Source organism: Stegastes partitus, unplaced genomic scaffold, assembly GCF_000690725.1.
Source record: "Stegastes partitus isolate 25-593 unplaced genomic scaffold, Stegastes_partitus-1.0.2 Scaffold1314, whole genome shotgun sequence".
NCBI classification, from domain to species: Eukaryota; Metazoa; Chordata; class Actinopteri; family Pomacentridae; genus Stegastes; species Stegastes partitus.
The window spans coordinates 1-22,120 of NW_007579045.1; the positions used below are offsets into that span (position 1 = coordinate 1).

The following is a 22,120-nucleotide window of genomic DNA, read 5'->3' on the forward strand; positions in this document are numbered from 1 at the left end:
GCACCCTTTTGGGTGCTCGGACCCTAATAATAAGAATCACAAGGGTTTCAATAGGGTCCTTGCACCGGAGTGCTCGGACCCTAAATATAAAAAATAGAATATAGAAGAAGTCAACAAATTTACATAAATATATAAGGGATAACAGAAATGTACAAATGTGCTTATAATGAAGCATTAAAAAGTCTTACAGCTGTTGGGAGGAATGAGCTCCTGTGACGTTCCTTGGAGCAGCGGGGTTGTATCAGTCTGTTGCTGAAGCTGCTCCTCAGATTGTCCACAGCTTTATGGAGGGGGTGTGAGGAGTTGTCCATGATGACCAGCAGTTTGGTCAGCATCCTCTGCTCCACCGCCTCCTCCAGGGTGACCAACTGGCAGCCAACAACAGGCTGGGCTTTACTGATGAGTTTGTTCAGTCTGTTGGCATCCTTCACCTTGATGCCTGTGCCTCAGCACACCACAGCAAAGGAGATGGTGCTCATCACCACAGACTGATAAAACATCAGGAGCATGCAGTTGCATACATTGAAAGACCTGAGCCTCCTGAGGAAGTAGAGCCGGCTCAGACTGCCTCTGTGTTGGTGGACCACTCCAGCTTGTTGTCCACACTCACTCCCAGGTACTTGTAAGTCTGGACAACCTCAACATCAACAGGTAGATAATTAATCCTGAAAATAAAAGTTAAATGCAGCCTCACTCTCAGTTTTCATAGATTGTGAGTACAGACGGGACATTCTATTAAAAGTGACTCAGCAGTGTGCAAACTACACCACGACCTTTAGGGAGCTCATCTTTTTAAAACTATATTTTCAAGCTCATAACTGATGATACAAGATTTATAAAGTGTGTTTATGTTTCCTATTCATAAGAACATGAGTAATGATAATAGGAAGAAATGTAGCGGCTGCTGCCTGCTGTCAGCACCACACATGGTTTGTTCTTCTGTTTTGTTTCATAGCAAGAAAGTGTGTTTTTTCATGATCTTTGAATTAAAGCAAGTGAAGTTTAATGATGACGGCAAGACCAGCCTGCATGCTGGTATCTTTATTAAAGTGAATCAGTGATGAATCACTCTCATGCATGAATCATGCATCAATGATAGTCTAAAGTAAGCCTGATTCATGATGATGAAGATACAGAGAAACAGAAACGCATGACAGAAATAGCATATTGATGATTTCACAAATCATGTTTTATTGGGAGGTCATGTTTGGAGGAGCCTCCGTGAGTCAAGATTAAAGAGAGCTTTGTTGTCGATGTCTCAAACTAATTACAGTTGAAAAGCTATTAAGATGTCAAGTCAGCTAAATTACAAGAAGAACAACAAAAGGGTGGTCACATCTTACTGTCAAGATGCGATCAAAAGCGAGATGTGCCAAAAGGCTGATCCACAGAATTTAAAATGACATTTTAATTCATTATGTTTACTATGAATCAGTTACTTGTTTCGTCTTTGAAGGTCAGAAAAATGTTCATCCTACTTTTTAAGAACCCAAAGAAGCCAAATGTAGAACAGAAATTTACTTAAAATACACACATTTAGGTAAAAGTAGTCAAGGTTACGCATTATAATATTGCATTATTGTTGTTGTTGGTTGAACATGTGTGAAGAAGCAGTTTAATGTTTCAGCTGGTTGAGGTGGAGCTAATTTTAACAAACTGATATCTGTAACAAGTTATTAAAATGTTTGTGATGATTGTGTGTTTTTATTAATCTGGAAAGTAACTGTAGATATTAAATAAATGTACAAGTTCAGTCTATGCTTGAAGTGGCAGTATGCAACAGATTAATCTCTCATTGTCTTGCAGTCTTTGGTTGTTTCTAATATAAAAACAGTAATAATTGAATCAGTTAACTGAGAAAACAGGTTTCAACTGTCCAAAACAACCTCTGTGTAAAGAAGCTCCCTGCAGAGCACCGTAAGTTTGCCGCCACTAGAGGAGGCTTCACTTCTAGTTTAGGTTCAGCTTGAACAGCAGAGTGAGAGAAACTCAGACAGAAAGCTGGCACAGTTTCATAAACAACATTTAATAGGTGACGCCCTGTATCCACAATATCCAACTGTACACATGTGACAATGCCAGTTACTGTATCTTTTGGTTTGCATAGGTGTTTGTGGACTGATCTCACATGCACCATGTCAAACAAAGCCAAGGCTGTGTCTATATTTGCTGTGATCAGCGGAGCGACAGGCCACAGGGCGTGTGGCAGTGAGGGCGACATGCTCTGATGCTGATCAAAAGACCAGGCTGACTTAGATCTGCAGCAGGACGTTACTGCTAGGGCCCCCTGTGCTGGATCAATGACTATGCAGTACAACAATGCGTGTGCGTGCGTGCGTGCAGCAGCGTAGGGGTTAAACGTGTGCATGACGACAGGGTGTAGCCAGATTGACTGGTGGTGAGAGATAATGGGTGGGGACCTGAAGGTTTCACTGATGTTAACTGTCATACAGTTACAACCTGAGCTGGCTTATCAGATTCTTGTGGATTTTTGACTTCCTCCTATCATTGCATGGTAGACAGTGTGTGGGTTTGGCTCAGTGTTCGCTAGCTTCAGGCGCTAAATGCTTCACATTTTAGCACTCTAAGTAGCATTTTGATGTCGTAGCTGGTCTGAGCGGAGCTATTTTTAACTAAATAATACACAGCTGAATAGCTGATGTGTAGCACTGCACCATATTTAGTGTAATTACTATGTGTTGCATGTAAAAACATTATCTACAAACCAACCATAGCTGCCAAATTAATATATAAAGTGCAATATGTCCCCTTAATTAAATTAGAGAAAAGCATAATGTATAAAATTGAAATGGTGGAGTTGTATTTCACATGGCTTGAACTTAATCAGAGCGCTTTAGCGAGTTTATTCCCACTGCTGATAGCAATTGATTTATAGTGTTTACAACAGCTCTACCATAATTCCTTGTTTGTACAGGTTGTAAAAGTTTGTATTGCACATCCCAGCTTACACATACATACAGTCAGTTTAATATCTTTTGGAGCCTTTAAGATGACTGGAGCTGCACTCCTGACTTTGATAATGTTGCTCTAAAGGGATTATTAAGACGTTTTGGTTTATCTTGGAGGTACAAAAGAGATTTTCTTACCTGACCTATTTTTACTGTTTGGATGAAAGAATCCAACAGGAAAATGAATAATGCATCAGTTTTCTTCTTCTATTTGCTGAGCCAAGTCCCTGCTGTGTCTTCTGCATGTAATGAAAACAGCAGCTCGAGATGTGTAGTGAAGTAAAATAGCTGTTAAGTAAGATATGAAATGATTTCACGTTGAGCTTTAAATGAACCGTGAGAGTATAAAAACAAAATGTGTGTGTATGAAGAGAAAGATGTCACAGCAATAACCATTTCTTGGTATTTATTTGAATAAATTACATTAACTTTTCACATTTTTTTTCTTTACATCAAGCGTACAGTTTTAGAATCCAGTGCAAGAATAAAATAAAACAAAAACAGAAAACAAAAAAACAAAAAAAACGATCCAAAGACAATCATGTGCAGCACAGAGAATCCCTCCTGTCACATTACTTCTGGGTGATATACTGTATATATACATCTATACTGTATGTGTATATTTTTGTCACACTTACAAAAATAAGATACGTTACTGTAGATGCGGGACTATACACACAAGGTGAAAACAAAACACAAAAAGCTGTACAGTCCTCATTGAGGGCAAAGATACACACGATTGTTAAAAAAAGTGAAAGAGATAAAGAAGGAAGGAATTGTTTCGCCTTAAAAAATAAATACATGACCTCTTGACTATTTTGCTATTCCTCCCCAGCCAACAAAGTGTACCGTCTGTTAAAGTTGTGCTTCCCTTTAAAACAAAAAAACACTTAATATGGGTTATCAGTTGATTTTGCATCGCTCATTGTGGTTCTATTGGTCCTTTGATCAAAGAGACATCCATGTTTGTTTTAATGTTGAACACTGTCAGAGACAGTATATCTTAAATACCTCAGTATCAGAGGTCCTCCGCAGCCCCGTCCCTGTGCATAACACGTACAGTATGCAAGCCCAGATACACAACCCTCCCCCAAGTTACACGCACAACATTACTACAAGATGGGAGAGAAAATAGTGTTGCTGCTTCGCAGACTATTTAGCTGGAAGGTTAATACATTGTCGACATCGCAGAGAATGAAACCTCAGGAGTAACGTGTGCACTGCGGCACCTAACCTGACTAAAACATACAACTGGGGTGGATTTGAGTTCTGGATTATTATTAGATCACTAAGAGACGGAACACAATCCCACACAATACTGCATACAAGCATATGGCAGGTCAGGGAAAATTAAACATCATGTACAACAGTTTTTTCTGAGGTCTGACACGACATGGAAAAGGGGAAAACGGTGGCTTTTTGTCTTTAATATAACAAAGAAAAGGGGGTTTTCAGTGTAAGTTGCATCATTTCAATGAATAAAAAATTTCCACCGAGACAAAAACAAATGAGATGAGATCTCATTCCACTCAGCCATTTGTGCACTCCTTTGTCCTCCATAGAAAGTATTCACGTCTAGTTTCATCTTAATCAAATACTTATAAAGCTAGAGACAGAATACTAATTGGACTAGTAGGGATGCAGCAAAAGGAACTACACCTTCAGCTGCAGAAACAAACTGTTGCCCCAGTACAGGGCAGTTAAGTCCTATAAGTTATTATATCACAATACATCAACCATTTTTTTTCACATTGCTGATAAAATACATGTCGGAGGACTGAAACTTATGCACCATAGTTTTTCTCACATCACTTCAAACAGTTTAAACTTCACAACTTGTGTTTTTGCAAATCATGTCGTCACTTCACTAATCACTGGCTCAGATATGTAATGTCACATACTTAAGAATACAGTTTCATCCCCGCCTAATAAAATACCAAAGAACTAGAGATTATAAGCTTCACCCTGTTGCATCGAACAGAACTGCTGACACCTTCTGTTGGAGTTTATTTAGGTTTTAACAGGTAACTTTGGTATCTAAATCACATACGATCGATCACGCGCACATGTTGATATGTGAAAATTAAAACTACTATCTTTGTTGTCAGCTTGATGAAACCGTTTACAGCTTTTGTCAAAACTCCTTTGGATGGAGTTTGAAGGGCACGACAGGGACGTGGTTTCTCCAGAAACTGCCCCGAGCATGTCAAGAGACCACTACAGTTAGAAAGAGGACTATTTAAAACAAAACTACTTCAGTTCAACATATGTTATTTAAGATAAAATGTTAAAACACTTGAAACCATGCTTGACCTACAGTCTAACAAACATGAAGCACATGGACCAAGTTTTTTTTTCTCTTTTTTTTCCTTTTCTTTCTTGTAATATGTGAGAGAAAATCTTCTATCTACTGTAGAGGTTTCCACAAAATACAGTGAATGAGAGAAAGTGTGATTTTGCAAAGCTGCTTTGATAAACTCATGACGGACTGACAGCCAACTCAAACCGAGACAAAAGCCGGGACAGAAAGAGATAAATGACTATGGAAGCCTGAAGGTACCTCCTGGGATAAAGGGGGAAGCAACAATATAAATGCAGATTTTTTCCTCATTTCCAGTTTTTACGCTCACTTGGTGCATACTTGCTCTTATTCATCATCAACCTTGTTAAAATCTCCACTCGTTATTGTGTTGTTGCTGTTTTGACTCCTTTAAAGCGGAGTAGAGGTGGTTAGTAGGAATGTTTAGGAAATGGTTACTGGGGATACTGAGGGGAGGAAGGAGGCGGGAGAAGAACCGGAGGCCAGGATTTGTCGCAGACACGGCTGGTAGTCGTGTCGTCCTAGTGGGGCAGCGGCACCAGGATATCCACATAGTTGATGGGGAAAAAGCCTGAGTTGCCGTGCAGCATCCCCTCGTACCAGTTTTCATCGATCTTATTGGTGAGGGTGATGATATCGCCTTCCTTGAAGCCTAGCTCACCTTCATTCTCAGGGTCAAAATCGTACAGGGCGCGACAGCAGGGCTGGTCCATGGGGGCTGGATGGAGAGGAGGATGGAGGAGAGATAAGACAGGAAAAGGAGAGTTAGAAACGGCTAGTGGAGGAGATAAGATGCAGCATATAGATTAGAAACATATTGACCACAAGAAAAGCTTTGTGAAAGGCTCACCTGGAGACCTGGCTGAAAGAGGGAAAGAGAGGAGGAGACAAAGCAAAGGAGACACAAAACAGGACCATCAGAGAGCGCAAAGTACGAGGAGGTGTGCAGCGTTTAAAGGAGTCGCTCAGCGTTTTGGGTAATGCGCTTAAGTATCATCTTTCTGGTAGAGAGTTCGATCAGAGAGGATGAAGAACATTTTCATGTATTTTGAGTTGCTTGTGGAAATGCGTTATTGCTCCTTGTGGTTGGTAAAAACACCCTCTAATAAGTGCGGCCTCTGGGGGCAGTAACGAACCATTTACACAGTGAGCTGAAGGCAATGCTGCACTAGAACATGTATTTGTACGATTTATGGTTATAAAAAATGGTTTTAAACACTATTTTCGGGTATTTTGATGTAAACATCTCAACGCTAGCTTACCTATTTAATTTCAGGAATGTATCACACTGATGTCTTACTGCTTGTCTACCAGGCACTACTGCATTTATTCTCATGTTGTGTCATTTAGCTTTTTTCAGAGCAATATCTGGCACAAAAATTTCCCTTGGGATCTTATATTACTGTATCATGTCGTATTCTACCTTATTTTGTCTTATCTGATCTGATCTCAAGAAAAACTATCTGGCTGTTTTGGCAAATGGGTCTGGACACAATGCTTCCTTACTATAAGACCTAACTAACATGAATGAGATGAGGGGAAACAGCTGGCATGGCCCTTTCCTGAGGTAATAAAACCTGCCTTACAGCACCTTGAAAGCTCCCCACTTACAATATTCTATCTCATTTGTTTTATCTGTTATAAAATCAAAGTGTAAAAACTACGATTCATCCTTTTCCTGGGATCTGAGTGGCTGTCCAGCAGCTCCACAAAGATGCTGCTTGCTTGGGATTTTAATTTAAAAAAAAAAAATCAATAGTGGACTTTAGAGATGAATTTGGTAACTTGAACAGAACAAGGTTAGCTGTCACAGTTAGTTATCTGGCAGCTGGTTATGGCTTCATGTTTATCGTACAGACAGGAGAGTCTAATTATCTTAAGTAACAGCAAAGAAATGAGCAAATAAACGCATTTCCCAAAATGTTGGACGCTTCCTTTAACCACAAAAGAAAGATGAGTAAAAGAGAAAACGGGTTAGACAGAAACAGCACTGCAGACAAGCTGCACTGCAAACAAAAGAAGACAAAAAATACACATATTGAACAGTCCATTTAGAGAAAAATAAGAGTGACAGAGAGATTTTTGCATCTCTTTCCAAGTCACTCTTGCTCACCTGGAGATCTTGCTGCAAAGAGAAAAGAAGAAAAAAAATGGTGAAATTTGTATTTTAGTGGTCACATCTTTTTTTTAAATGGAAAAAATAATGGAACTGATGGACAAGCACGGAAGGCGCAGAAATGATGAGGTCAGTGAACAGCAAGAGGAAGCTGGACAACAAATTGAAAGAGAGGTGAAGGAGCGGACAGACAAAGAAACAGGAGGATAAGGCAGATCAGAAAACCGACGAGAGAACACAGCAGAAACAGCAAATGCTCGTCTGCTGCTCGGCGTTTTATTGTCATTATCGATCGGACGTTGTTTGTAAGGCAAGCAGACGGCACTTGATTTTCTGCTCTTTGTTGGTTTGGATCATTTAAGAACAACAATTTTCTTACAACAGAAACAAATCAAAAAAGAAATGGATGGGGAAAACAAACGAAGAGATATTGTTGTATCTCTCCAGGATTCACTTTTGTCTCACCTGGAGACCTTGCTGCAAAGACGGAGGAGGAAACAACACGAGGGAGGGAGGCAAGGAAAGAAGTAGAAGTAGTTCTGAGTGAAATGATGCCACTGAAGAAATGATTGAGTGAACACATGGATGTGGAAACAAATTGACAGAAAAGAAGCACAAGTTTGACCTGGCTCACCTGGAGACCTCGCACCTAAAAGAACAAACAAAAATCATAGCGGGAAAGAGAAGAGTGCAGAGTTGTATTGGTTTGTTCTGGACTGTTGGTACATTTGATCAGTGAAGGTATTAACTGGTAATAAATGTTGGGGAAAATGCTGAGAAAAGAAAGATAAAATTAGCAAACACAACAAATGCACTGTGAACTCTCAAATGTGTTTTATTTGAAATCGGGTGTTCCCTCCTTTACAAATTTATTCTATTAAAAAAATCTATATTTTTTTCTTACATTCTTCAATACGAAGCTAATTATGCAGTGTAAATTCTGTGTTGGGTAGTATTTCTACTTTTGTCTATGCTTGTACTTATTCTACTTTGTGATAAACAAATCTCAACAAAACTACCTGTTTAAATAAAAGTAAATAGATACATCAAACCTTCCTGTTTTTCATTGGCTCCCATTGGCAGCAAACTTAAAACATCTAGGAAACATCTTAAGCAAATATTGCATTTCAGTAGTTGGATATTTAGAAAATAAGTTTCTTGACCAAAATAAATTTGTTTTAAATTCTTCTTTAAATTCTTCTATTTGTAACTATTTGAGAATTCACAGTAAAAATGAAAAACCAAGAGGGTTGAAAGAAAGAAAGAAAGTCATAAAATAAATTGAAACCAGCCCAGAAACTATCCTTTACTGGAAACTCATACAAGAAATTCATTTTTTTCTGTGTCCAAATGAACTTGTGATATTCCATAATGACAGACAGCAGTGTAGCGTACATATACAGCACCAGGACTAGTTTCTGGACGTGTTTCTGAACATTGAGGCTTGTTTTCTGGGTCTCACCTGGAGAGCGAGCACTGTGGATGCCTCCATTGTGGTTCTCACTGATGGAGAAGTCCAGAGATGTACGTGGTTTCGGGGCGTACTCTTTCCTCGGTTTGGTAGAAATTTCCCTTATCCTGCAAAGAGGAAGATTGACATGATCCACGTTCTGACAGCGTTGCATTGGTCAATAACAGTTTAAACATGAATTAGTAAAAGCAAGTACTGACCGTTCGTCAATCTTACTGGAGAGCTGCGTGAGGATCTCAGCAGCCCGGCTGTGATACTCCACCTGAGCATGGACCAACGCAGCCAACTGGCTCACCTGTTCAATCTGTTGACAGACACAGAAGAAGCACAGGATCTACTAAACATCGACACCGCTGGCTGAGGATTTGCTGACTAAACCTGTAAAGATTCAGCGGTTGAAACATAAGGTGCCTTATTGTTGTTGCTAATTCATTTCTGAAATTATTTCCCAAATAATTATTAAATCTATTAAATCAATGGTGAAAAAATTGCAATTTTCCCAGTCCTAAAACGACAATAAAAGTTGTTTTTCCTGAACTGCAGCTATGACAACCAAAGATAATCAACAAAATCATCAAAACCTAAAGTTTTCAGTGGTATAGGTTGCTAGCCTGAAGGTTGTTGTGTAGATAGTGAAAACGGTGAAACACATTTTGGATCAGAGGCTACAATCATCATTTATTAGTCTGAAATGAAACCAGTATGGCCTTAAACCTGCATTCTGTCTGACAGCCAGCAGGGGGCGACTCCTCTGGTTGCAAAAAGGAGTCTGATCCTACAGAAACAACGAGAAAATGACCCGACTGCTCACTCGATTAGTTACCTCAGTAAGTTGAGGAGCTGACAAAAGAGGGTATACTTTTAGGTGTGCCTACCATATGATAAACAAGTAGCTACCAGTGTGCATAGTGACCCCTCGCTCATCACATCTGATTAAAAAAATAAAATAAAATAAAGTAAGGACAAAAAAATGCGAAACCCGCAGCCAGGTCAAGTCTTTTCAGGCATTGCATACTCTGAACCCTGCATAAAGTGTGCAAACACTGCATGAGTGACTACAAATAAACTAGAGCAACATCTGAAACCACTCTGGATGTAGATGTGAAAGCTGTTTGCTAAAACTGTATCCTTAGCTGACACCTGTTTGAATACAGGTCACATAAGGAGAGTGGTGGAAACCACTGATGCTTGATTTGACATTTAAAAACTTCAACTGCACAGCAGAGCAGACTGATGCTTGTGAGTGTTGCATTTGGAAATCTTCAACTCGGGACCTAAAATATGTTTCTATTTACAAAAAGAAGTAGCTGGTAATATAGAAAGCGATGGGGGCTTCTAGTACGTTGAGAGCCATGACTCCAATTTATTGGCAGGGTTTGAGGTGCACAAAAGGGTAATGGAAAAGTGTGGGTAGTTTGAGACTGTGAAATAAAGAAAGACTACTGAAAAAATTTAACATTTAAGAGTAAAATAGAAACTGAGACAATGATGAATACAATTCATGAACACGAAACGGGGAGGCAGGCGATAGATGCGTATTCCTTACATCACTCTCCAGCAGGTTGAACATGCTCTGCTCAGCAATCTCCTTAGAGTCGTCAAATTTCTCAAGTGCTTGTTTGATCTCATCTTCTGTCACTTTGCCCTGACGCTTCTTCTTATAATCAAAGTCCAGACGGCGGCCCTCCATTTTCTTCAGGTGATGCTGCAAAGGACAAACAGAAACAGAATCTGAATCTTAATCTGAATCCTTAAAGCAGGCATGCCTTTCTTCCCTCCTGTTGTGTATTTAAGTTCTGCACTCGTACCTGAATCTCCTTCAGATCTTTTTCATGGAGGTTCTGCAGTGGATCAATGAAGTTCTGCTTCACCTCCATGTCCAGAGCGTCCTTGACCTCTCCGAGCTCACGCATGGCTTCCCCAGCATCAATCAGAGCAAGGCCTGGAAAAAAATAAACACACAATTAGATGCTAAATGGCACTTGAATGATGCATTTCAATGCCAGATTATGCCAGTGTGGAAAAAGGGAAGCGTCACTGAAATTTGATGAGTGCCCATTTCAGTGAGACTGTCTCATTAGAATCTACAGCAGATTTTGAAGACACAGGCTTCTCTTGAAGTCAAATTTTAATACCTTCACTTGTGAAGTAACTAACAAGGCAAACTGCTGTTATCTTGTCTGCAAAACAGGCTCATACATTTTTCATGACATTGTTGCTGCGTCCTTGAGGGAATAAAATTATTCCACTTTTGTTCGTATGAAGCCAGTAAAAAAATATTTGTGCTTGTCAGGCTTTCTGAGGGAAACTTCAATGTGCTGCAGCTCACCAAAGGTAGACTCCTCTCCGAGCTCCCTGCCAAACCTCTGCATGGACTCCCCCAGGATGGCCTCAGTCTGTGTGTAGCCGGGGCCCTTCTCCTGGCCCCGGATGCGTGACATGGAGTTCATCATGCTCATCTTGGCTCTGGTAGCTGGGAAGACAAAGCGCTAATGAAATGAAAGACACCTCTGGGGCAAATGTTTGAGCATGTTTTAAATTTGCGGGCCAAAAACACCAGAGTCAAATTTAATCAGAATGCCTCATTGTAGTTTCTTGATTCCAATTAATTTGGATCTTATTTAATTTGAGGATTACTGTGAGCAGAAACAGATGCAAAACCCGCACTGGTAGAATTTTTAAGTTCAGACAAAATTCAGATGCACACACAAAAATCTGGTCTTTAAAAGGCCCATAAGCATCCTGGATAAACTGTTATTAGTGTGAGGTGTCAAACGAAAGGTAAATAAACAAAAGTGGCAAGCAGGGTTTCATTTATGAAGCAATTTTGGAAATGATGGAAATTACAATAATTGCACATTTTTAAAGAAGCTATTGTACAACAGTTGTTCTGTTTATCAATTTTATTGTGACTGTTAGCATTTAATAAAGCCCAATTTAGTAACTATGTTCATTAAACTACAGCTTTATGGAAACTGTTCATCTGCACAGAAGTGGAATGATAATGAAATCATGGCGATACGACTGTGCTGAGTTTCTTCAACTGTTGACACACTTTCACTGTCATTTTTTTGTTTCATGAATAAAAAAATAAAAAGAAATTAACAGCAATATTGGCCTGTGCAACAAATGAGGTCAGAGGTTGTGAGCTGATAATGGCTCAGTTTAATAAATTCTCTTTGAACTCTCACTCAGCAGCCATTTGCTCCTCCAAGAAACAGGCAAGGGATGTTAAAATGAAGCTGACTGACGCCTACAAAGCAGAGAAAGGCTTTAACAAGATATCAAAGTGCTTCCAGTTGGCAGGTTCCACTGTCTGAAGTGACGTTAGGAAATTCAGGGGAACCGTGGATGTCGAGACAAGAGCCAGAAGAGCAGAAAACTTTCAGATAAAACTGCACATCTGTTGGGCTAAGCTAAGCTGGAGGAGCTGCAGGAAGGTTCAGCTGAAACAGGAGCGCTGATGCATCACTCCACTGTGCAGCAGCGATGCACAAACACGGAAGGAAACTTTACCTGCAGCATCATCACAAAAGCCAGTCACTGTGCAAAATGAGCTTTTTGGCCACAACCAACAGAAACGTGTTTGAAGGAAAAAAGGGAGCAACATTTGAAGGACCTTGTTGGCAGAACAACAACCTGATGCAGACCTCAATATCTACCATGAAACACAGAGGAAAGCTGCTGAAGCGTCCCTCACAGTCCCCTGAGCTGAACATCATTAAAATCTGTAGATAGATCTTTAAGATGATGCACATGCAAGACGTCCTAAAAATATCTGGAGGAAGATCAGCTGAAAATGTCCTCAATAAGATCAGAGGGACTCTTAGCTGGATGTAGAAAGCAGTGTAAGCCGTAGTTACTAAATGTGGAATTAGTTGGGCGTTCAAATGCACATACAATATTAAGAGTAGCAGTAGTATGCTGCAAATGTTATTTTTTTAATGATTTAGTTTTCTTGGGAAACACAAGAAATAGGAACAATTATCAAATGCATTGGACCGTCTTGTGCAGCTGTTTTACGTTACCTGGGTTTGGCTGCAGATACTCAGTGGTCTTGGTCATGATGTCCAGCACTGCTCGAGCGGTGGTGTCCACCCTCTGTCAACATAAAACAGCAAAAAAAGCACCATTTAAGGATCTTTCAACCTGCCATTGAGCAGAGAAAAAAAAAATGGATAGAAGAAAGTGTTGCTTTGTTCTGCAAAATGGTGGTGAGAGTGCGATCAGCTTTGGCCGGGATCCTTGTTTCAGAGCAGCTCTGCACCAGTCTGAGTGTCTACGTACAGCACAGTGGAACCACAAACATACAAACACACATGTTCACGTGTAAATACAAACACACACATAAATGCACGTGTGTTCATCAGTACTGAAAGTCTAAAAAAACACATGCAGTCCTGACAAAATGACACCGGAACAAATACTGGTCACAAGAAAAAATGACTGAAGGAGGAACTTCTGGAGAACTAAACAGACCTGTGCTCTTGTTTGATATGCAGTTTTTTTTTTATTCCTCTTTGCTATTTGATCTGATCAAATAGCAAAGAGGAATAAAAGATAGAAAAATATATTTCTATCTAAATATATATGGTTGTTTTTTTTTTTAAAATTAACAATAAATTAATAATAATAAGTAATGGGCAGTTTAACATTTTCAATCAGCTCCTTTTCAAGATTTGAGTGCTGAATTTAATTTTAGACCAAACAATTTCATAACATGGACCTGGTGGGAATTTATGACACGATTACTTCTGTGTTAGTCCCCCAACATTTTAACAATGCAGCAATCTAGTAATAATTTCTAGAATAGTTATTACTCCACAAGGTGATGATGAGAGAAACAGAGTTCAGACGTGCCTTTTCCATTTCGGTGAAGTCCACATCGAGCTTCGTTCCTTCTGCTCCTCCAACCTTCTCACTCACTTTCTGCAAAACAAAACAAACACTTCATCAGCTCAGCAAATGATGAAAATATGAAATGCTGCAAATATTACAGGTCAAAGCCATGTCAGCAATGCAACTCAACAGAGATAAAACAAACAACAGATTTGTCAAAAGTGTAACTTGTAAGGGCAAAAATAGCCTGTATCAGAGTATATTGTATTTATTTGACACTGCCCTCAGCTAGAAATCAGTGAGATGTAAATAAATCACACCGATACTGTTGTTTACTGTCCTCATTAGGAGAGTGCTGTGTCTTTCTGTTTTGATTGAGATAATAACAGAATGCAATATCAGTTTGACCTTGAGTTCACACAAAAGAAACAATTCTGCAACGTGAACTCACTCCCACTGCAACATCACCAGCACGACATCAGGCTGTGTGTTATTGATTTACATCTCAGTGGAATAAATCCAGTATACATATTTGTTGAATGGTCTCTTAACGCTTTTTAAAGGAATATAAAGCAACTTTTTTTTGTTTTTTTTTAGCTTGTGACCACCTGAAATTTACATTATTTTTAGAGGCCAAATGAAATGTTTTGCAATGAAAAAAAAGAAGCAACAAATTGGCAAAAAAGTGAGAAAAAAAACATGTTGTATAGCAGATATATATATTTTATTCCTATTAATTATGTGTCAGCTTTATGTCAGAACCCACACAAATGTAAACAGGCACATTCTCTCTCTGCGGACAGTTTCCACAGAGCAGACCCAGAGCTCCTGATTTTTAACCTTCACTATCAGGTTTCACTGTTTAGCAATGGATCCTGCACGACGTCTCGTGTTTGATACCGATGCAGCAGCGGAGAGATAAAATACTTATGAGCGTCCAACGAGCTGCAAGCGTTGGCACGTACAGCTTCAGACGTGGCACGGATCCATGTGCGCAGACGTAAACACAGAAATAACTCGCTCACTCCCTGTCTGCTGATAACAGCTGCAGCTCTGCCACCATCCAGCTCCAGTCTGTGATATAACCAGACGCCTTGAGGGGGCAGCATGCTGACACAACGAGGCCAGACTCAGCCCTCAGAGGATGGACTGAGGGAGGAGGACAGGCTTTCAGGACGTTGTTTTTTTTTTTTTTTTAATTCACTTGATTTGTGCCCATGGTACTATACAAAGAGACCCAGCAGGAGGAAGGGACATCACAATGCGTGACTAAAGAAACCATGAAAGCTAAGGTCAGCCGATGAAATTTCTCCTCGAGTGAAATAACTGAAAAATCAAACAGAATTCTTGGACTGAATGTTACATTACTGGTTCCTAAATATCTGTGGGTATCTTAGTTTTTTAAAGTCTTTTATTCAAGTAACTGTCACGATGCTGAAATAAGGAAATATTTGGAGTTAAGCGACGCAAAACGAGACATATTTTGGTAAAACACATGTGGCTGATCTGTGACAGACAGAGCAGCGAGGTTTGTAAGGCTAAGCCCGTGACAGCAGTTTATGCAGTGTAAGACTTTGTGAGGATTGCTTCTCTCTGAGTCATCGTGGCAAAGTCTCCTCTGATCCCACTTGTGAAAGCTCAATATTCTGACAGCAACGCAAAACACATACAGTCAAAGTCGAGCAGCAAGCTACATGTCCTGTCATTAGCTTCACCTACACATCACTATAAAGTCTTCAAAGCCTCCTTCAGCTGGTTGCCATGGAGACGGGTACCTGCCCATGCCTGTCCTATCAGGTGTTGTATGTCTCGGCGTCTGTAACTTTCTCTTTTTCTCCTCGCTCCTTTTCTCCTGCATCATAGCCTTTCTCCTGTCTCACCTGATGACCACACACCAGCAGGGAGCTTCGTGATCATCACTGTAATGTATATGACCGACATGGTGTGTGCTTCTGAGCCACAGCTGCAGGGACACTGCTGGGGTTCAAACAGTCCATATAATTACATACTGAACTACTTTCCACCTGGGATGTTACATGAAGGCAGCTGTCATCTGGTTTCAGGTGCAAAAAATGACTTTTATGGACAGTAGAGTTTATATACTGTTTATTGGAGGCCATGTTTTAACTGGAAACTAGCACTCTACCTCCAAGCATGCTTAACACTGACGTTAATGAGTCATTGGAGCTGATTAAAAAAAAAGAAACAAAAAAAGGATAACATCAAAGTATGTTCAGCGCTTTAATCTTGTCAGCATGTAGGCTGATAATATTTAGCTGTGCATAATGATGTCATGGCTGTTTTTGGTGCTTCTGCAGGATTCTGCCAATTATTTTCTCTCTCTACAGAGAGAATTAGTCTGATATTCTGGCCCAAGATGATGATTAGTGTTGACGTCCACACCAGGTTGAACATGTGCAAGAAAAGCTTAAAGAACATTTGCAATTTATAAAACGGAACATGTTGTCTTTTCTGGGTTTTGTACAGACAATATTATACTCTAGTGAGCAGCATGGACACCATGTTTCACAATTTTTGAAACCACAAAAAGAGGATGAATTTGAGGCTCTGAATTTATACATAAATATGACAGCAGACAGTAAATATAATGCGCTATACAGGGAAGCACATGTTTTTTTTCATGTACAGCTTTAGCTTTGAGTCTACAGGAAAGGCTTACAGAGCTTAATCCTTTTCTGCAGTCACTGTTTTGTACCTATTTACGACTGATTTTACAAACCTTTATTCGAAGCTGAATACCTCCATGTGTAAACAACACAACACCCTGGTGATTGACTGACACTAAAAAAGACACCACTACATGTGCAACTGATTTAATTAATTTATCTCAGTTTTAATGGCATATATTCAGTATGAAAACTGGTTTTCTGTGTAGATTCCCAAAAAGAGATTTTATTGCATCTCGTCTAGTAAATGAAGAAAATGTTCAATTCACTCTTCAATGTACAAATGATGCACCAGTTGTAATTAAAAGAAAAGGGAATTTAAGCACTGATTTACACATTTAATCCCTAATGCAAGTCAATAACAGCCACACTATTACAACTCTCTACTTTCACCCATATCTTGGGTTTGACTCTACATGTCCCCTATAACCACTGATTTATTTGGCTTACAGATACAGGGAGGCTGAGCAGTTGCAGTCAGTAGATCTAAGTCATTTCTTCAGCTAAATGGATGAAAAACAAGTCAGTCAAGCGGTGTCTGTGGGGACCCGTGTAAAGCTCTTCAGGGGACAAGTAGCTAAATGAATAAAAATGAGCTGTTGGTTGCTGTTTTGAGTAAGTGGAACAGCGCTTCTCTGCCTGCCGCTGCCACTGGCTGCTGTCGATGCACGTTCAACCCCCAGACACTTGCAAAGTCAGTTGCACTGATGGCTACGAGCTGAAGACAGCGAGTGCAGCGATGGAAGGAGGCTGCATGCCAGGACGTCCTCACATTAAACGACTACATATAGCATGTCGCAGCCAATAGCCGAGGGAGTGATGATTGATTCTGCTGCTCCTAGTGACTTACTGCACTACATGCAAATGCAACGCAAGCCAACAGTCTCACCTAATGGTCAGGAAGCCAGCGATCTAAAACCTCCTCCGGGGAACCAGCAACAGTCACTGTGCATTTATGCAAAACTGCTCTCTTTTTGTCCCCCTAATGTGTCTCTCATTCAGCGACCAACCTCGGCCTCTTCCCTCCTCACCCATCACTCTCTCTTAGGCCTCCCCTCTCCTCTTTCTCAATCTCCCTGCAGGGGAAGGACACGACAAGGTGAACTGAGCAGCAGTGGCGGCACTGTGAATTGAACCTTACAGAGATCAGTAAATTGCGCAGTTGGCTGCCGGGAAATAGCAGTAGTGACGTAGATGATATGTAACCTGTGACGTCACAGCTCGGGACGTCACGCACACTCGTGATGGTGAAGACTGTCATGACGGATACATGTGAGTGGACGCATGAGGCAATGCAGAGACACAGTTTTGATGCGTATCCAGGGCCAGGCTGTTCCTCACACACTGCATCCACCGCATTCTAGGCGACTTTAATGTAATTCTAAACAGATATACAGTACAGTGTGATCATACTCTGCTTTGAATGATAGTTTAGGCCTGATAAGTTTTTTATTTATTTCAGAAAAATTTAATTAGCTTTTGAAAAACTCTTTAAACCACATCTATTCCTTAAACATAACTGAAAAGAATCAGTGATTTTTCTTTTACATATTAAACTATGGGTGAAAAGAATTTTCCTAAAAGCTTCATGTGCAGTGGAGGATTCAAGTTTCAGCATTGCACTTGTGTAACTTTCATATTGGACCATGACTGACTTCCAAACCGGCTGTCACAAAATCCTGCTTGCAGGTGCACTCAGTATCCAACTGAGATGTAAAGATGAGCACAGAGAAACTTCACACACTCAGCAGGTGAAGACAAACTCTGCAAATACATCATTCTGCACAGTAAACGTGGAGTAAAGATCAGAAAAAGGTGTTTTTAATTGAAGGGGACTTAAGCTATGAACACTAACTGAGCTGCGCAGGAAAAATGCTGGATTCAAATTGCGACCTGATGGTGGCGCTGCACAAAAGGTTAAGGGATTTGCAGAATTATTGCCTGGAATCCTGAGGGACTTTCGCACCAAATTTCATGGCGATACATTTGACAATTAACTCAGAAACATAAATGTCACAGCCGTGGTGGCACTAGAGCAAAGGTCAGGGGATCAAAGTTAATGAAATTCATCCTCCTGGGATGAATGAGTGAATGTTTGCAGGAATTCAGATAAATCCTCTCCAAAGTGGATCGATCACAAACGCTAAGAAGACAAAACAAAAATACTCACTGACACCTAGATAACCTTCAGGTTTGGTTCACATAACACTTTTGATCCTTACTCTCCATTTTTCCCCCCTGCCTAACACCCAGGTAAACCAAATCAGATTAAATATGCTTACTGGGAAGAGGAAAAAAACACCCAGAGATCCTGCCAAAGGCTGCGAGATGTCCTCCTTTCCTGTCCTAAAATCTCTTGCATCATCACTGGGGTCAGACAGCAGTGTGTCCTGACATGCTCTCACAATGGATCTTTTAAGGGTGCGTCTACTCGCTTAGAGCCTCCAGTGTGAGCAGCAAGGTGTCGTAAAGGTCAAACCCAGCGTGATGTAACAGGTGACCTTATAGTGTATTTACTGCTGAGAGAGATTCAATTCTCAGGTCGAGGATTTTACTCAGATGAAAAGTCATTTAAGTCCAAACTGATCTAAATGAAGTCATCGAGATCAGCTGACCTTTGCTTGTTCTTCTTTACTGGTGTATTTCTTTATACATCATATTACATACATTATACATATTATCTGCAATTTTTGATCAAGTGTGTAGTTTTTACTACTAATGTGTGATATGTCTAACTTATTAATTAATTAATAACTAATTCCCCACACCTGATAATAAAGAGTGAATTAAACTGAACAATGTATAGCTAATAATTTTAGTAGGTTTTATCTGCATAAATTAACTAAAACTGTAATTCAAATTTCAAATACAGACTTTGACAGAAGTAGTTATGTTGCCAGATGACTGGTGTTAGACGGAAGCTTCACTGGACAGACAGGAGTGATGCTGACATTTCACATCAGTAGTTAAAAACCTGTTTAAAAGCTTCTCCGGTTTAAAGCATGACTTCAGCATTTTATAGCTATTTGCTTTCTTGTGGAGAGGACTGATCCCATTCAAGTGTTTGTTATATTAAGCTACTTTCAGCAGCGATTAGCTTAGCTTAGCACCAATACTGGAAATAGGGGGCGCACTGCTTAATATGCTGTCAAAAGGTGACAACATCAGACCACTAGCTCGTCTAAAGCTCAATATTTATATCTTAAATCTTGCTTGTTTAATTCATTCAAAAACTAAGGTGTAAAATGAATGCTTTTGCAGGTGTTCTGGTTACTGTATTTTGTTACCTTTAGACAAAACCAGATTGGTTCCATCTGTTTCTAGTCTCTATGCTAAGCTAACATTAATTAGCTGCTGTATTCAGCTTTGTATTTACTGCGCAGACATGACAGTGGTATCAGTTTTCTATTCCAAGTCTCAATAAGAAATAAGCACACTTCCAAAAATGTCAAAATATTCCTTAAGAAGAGAGAGAAAAAAAGCTAATAAAAAACAGCAGAGCGATTACAGGAACACTGATGGAAGCTGTAATTTGCCTTGACACGAGACCATCTCCAGGTACTGGATCCCACACTGTGATATTTAATCAGCAGAAACAATTCACCTGCAGGCCATCAGGCCATGTTTTCTTTTCGATAAGGACAGCTGCCCACGGAGATTAATGAAAACACTCTTGGTAAATATAGCCGGAGAGTTAAAACAGCAGGCATTTTACACCTGTGTAGGACAAGCTCAGCTAATACTATTAAAAGCCTGAGACACGCTCTGACACAGAAAGCAGTTGTTGTCGCTTTTAAACGGAAGTCCAGGATTAGATTACGCTGCTTGCTGCTGAGCACAGTGATCAATACTACAGCATCATACCTGCACATGCACACACCGTCCCGAGGTTCTGATGTCGGCCTGTTTTCCCCTCATATTCCTACATCTGCTTCTGTGTTTTCATCGATCCGAAATTCATTTGACAAACATTTGCAGATTGGTTCAACCTTTTCTTACATCCTTCAGAAAGACAACAATTTTGTAGACATTCATGAAAAACAGTTTAAATACATCTACTATTAGGAATTTATTTTAATCTCTTTGTTAGAATTCCTCTCATTTTAAAACAAAGATTGTTGTCATCCACACATCAGTCAAATATAAAGTCAGTGTGCTTTGCACACCCACTAAAATCATCTGAGCCAGTACTTTAAAGGACTGTCTAGCCAGCTGTCTGAAAAAACTAATATTTGCAGTAAAAGATAAAAAACCCAAGGAAACTAAAAAGGCATGGAGCTCATTCACAGACTTACTGAAATAAAAATCTCACAGTGGATTCTCCAACACAAGAATTCTACTTGTTTTATAGGACAAAGCTCTGACTGAAGTAATGTTTGCAAAAACGGCTCATTACTGGTGAACTTGCATCACTTATTTTGTTTCTATTGCTTTTTAACTCTCTGAACCCCGGGTAGTTTCTGGGTGTTTTTGGCTCCTGTCACCTTTTTTACTAGCTGTGGGCTAATTTCTTACTATAATATAAAGTCCTGCAACTCTATCGAAACAGCACAAGTTCATACTACAGATATTTTACGACTTGTATTTATTGCATACTTGTCTCCTATCTGCCTGGTATAGACACAGCCTGCAGTTCAGCTGAATACTTCCTGAATTTTTCTCATGTGACTATTGGTTGCAGCTAAGTCACTAATGATTTCATGGTAGCGCTGAGGAGCAAAAAAATACAGAAACTGGTGAATGCATCTGGCTCTGATAAATGGTGTAATTTTGACATTTTTAAAAGATAACATGCTTTTCAAACCTACAGGCAGGCTTTGAGGTTCAGAGGGATAATGCATTTCATTCATATTTATATGTCTCAAACCCCAAACCTCCAAAAAACAAGACTAGAAAGCATGTAGATATCTGCTTTGGCCTTAATGCTAACACTGACATGTTAAGATGCTCAAAATGACACGACTGTTATGCTTATATTAAGCAGGTACAATGCTTACAAGTACTGTACAAACTGAGAATTAGACCTGAGGACGGTGCTAACAGGAAGGTGAGAAGATCACCAAAGTCATTAAAATTCATCTTGAGGGGGGATGAATGTCTGCTTCCAGTTTCACAGCAATCCATCAAATAGGTGTTGACATATTTGACTGACAGACTGACACTGATGTCCAAAGAGCTGTGCTGCTAGAATGGTCTAACAGAATAAGCTTTCATTTAGGCTTTTAATTATGCTTGTGTGCTCATGATGAACGCCTGAATCCAGAGCTTCATCTGTGCACTACATCACCTGCTGTAACCGTCTCTTTGCTGCGTTTTCATCATCTTTTTGCTTTCCTATATACTGCGTATTAAAAACAGCACTATTAGCATTACCATTAGTCACATGGCGCCCAATGTGAGGCGCACAAGGAGTGTGTTGCTTCTGCTGCCGCCGCCGCCACTCCCCCCCCCCCACGCCTCCCACGCCTCCCCTCCTCCTCTCCTGCTCACTAGTCTAATCCTGGCCGGGCACACAGAGGCCCCTGCTTTAAATATGCCCAGGGTGGAAGAGGGAGATTAAAAATGACAAGAGTGATTAGTGAAGCTATTAGGAGGACAGCCCCTGCTGCTGGACAATAACAGGAGGATCTGACTCTTTCCTGACAGCATTAAAACACCCTCCCCTCCTGCTCCAGCTACCTGCTCCCTTACTGCCCTTTTCCCCTCTGTGGGGACATT

At 40.1% G+C, this 22,120-nt stretch overlaps 1 protein-coding gene across 1 annotated transcript in view; it reads right to left on the reverse strand.

Annotated features, from left to right (window-relative positions):
• Nucleotides 1–5,661: 5,661 nt before the first annotated feature.
• LOC103369640 (endophilin-A1-like) overlaps nt 5,662–22,120 on the reverse strand; it is a 35,651-nt gene continuing 19,192 nt past the window's right edge. Inside the window, exons 2-9 of the mRNA XM_008298404.1 lie at nt 13,737–13,805; nt 12,905–12,977; nt 11,206–11,349; nt 10,685–10,818; nt 10,423–10,581; nt 9,077–9,180; nt 8,868–8,983; nt 5,662–6,007 (exon numbers count right to left, since the gene is read on the reverse strand). Coding sequence (XP_008296626.1) covers nt 5,811–6,007; nt 8,868–8,983; nt 9,077–9,180; nt 10,423–10,581; nt 10,685–10,818; nt 11,206–11,349; nt 12,905–12,977; nt 13,737–13,805 — 996 coding nt within the window. The 3' untranslated portion in view covers nt 5,662–5,810. The remainder of the gene's footprint in view (nt 6,008–8,867; nt 8,984–9,076; nt 9,181–10,422; nt 10,582–10,684; nt 10,819–11,205; nt 11,350–12,904; nt 12,978–13,736; nt 13,806–22,120) is intronic.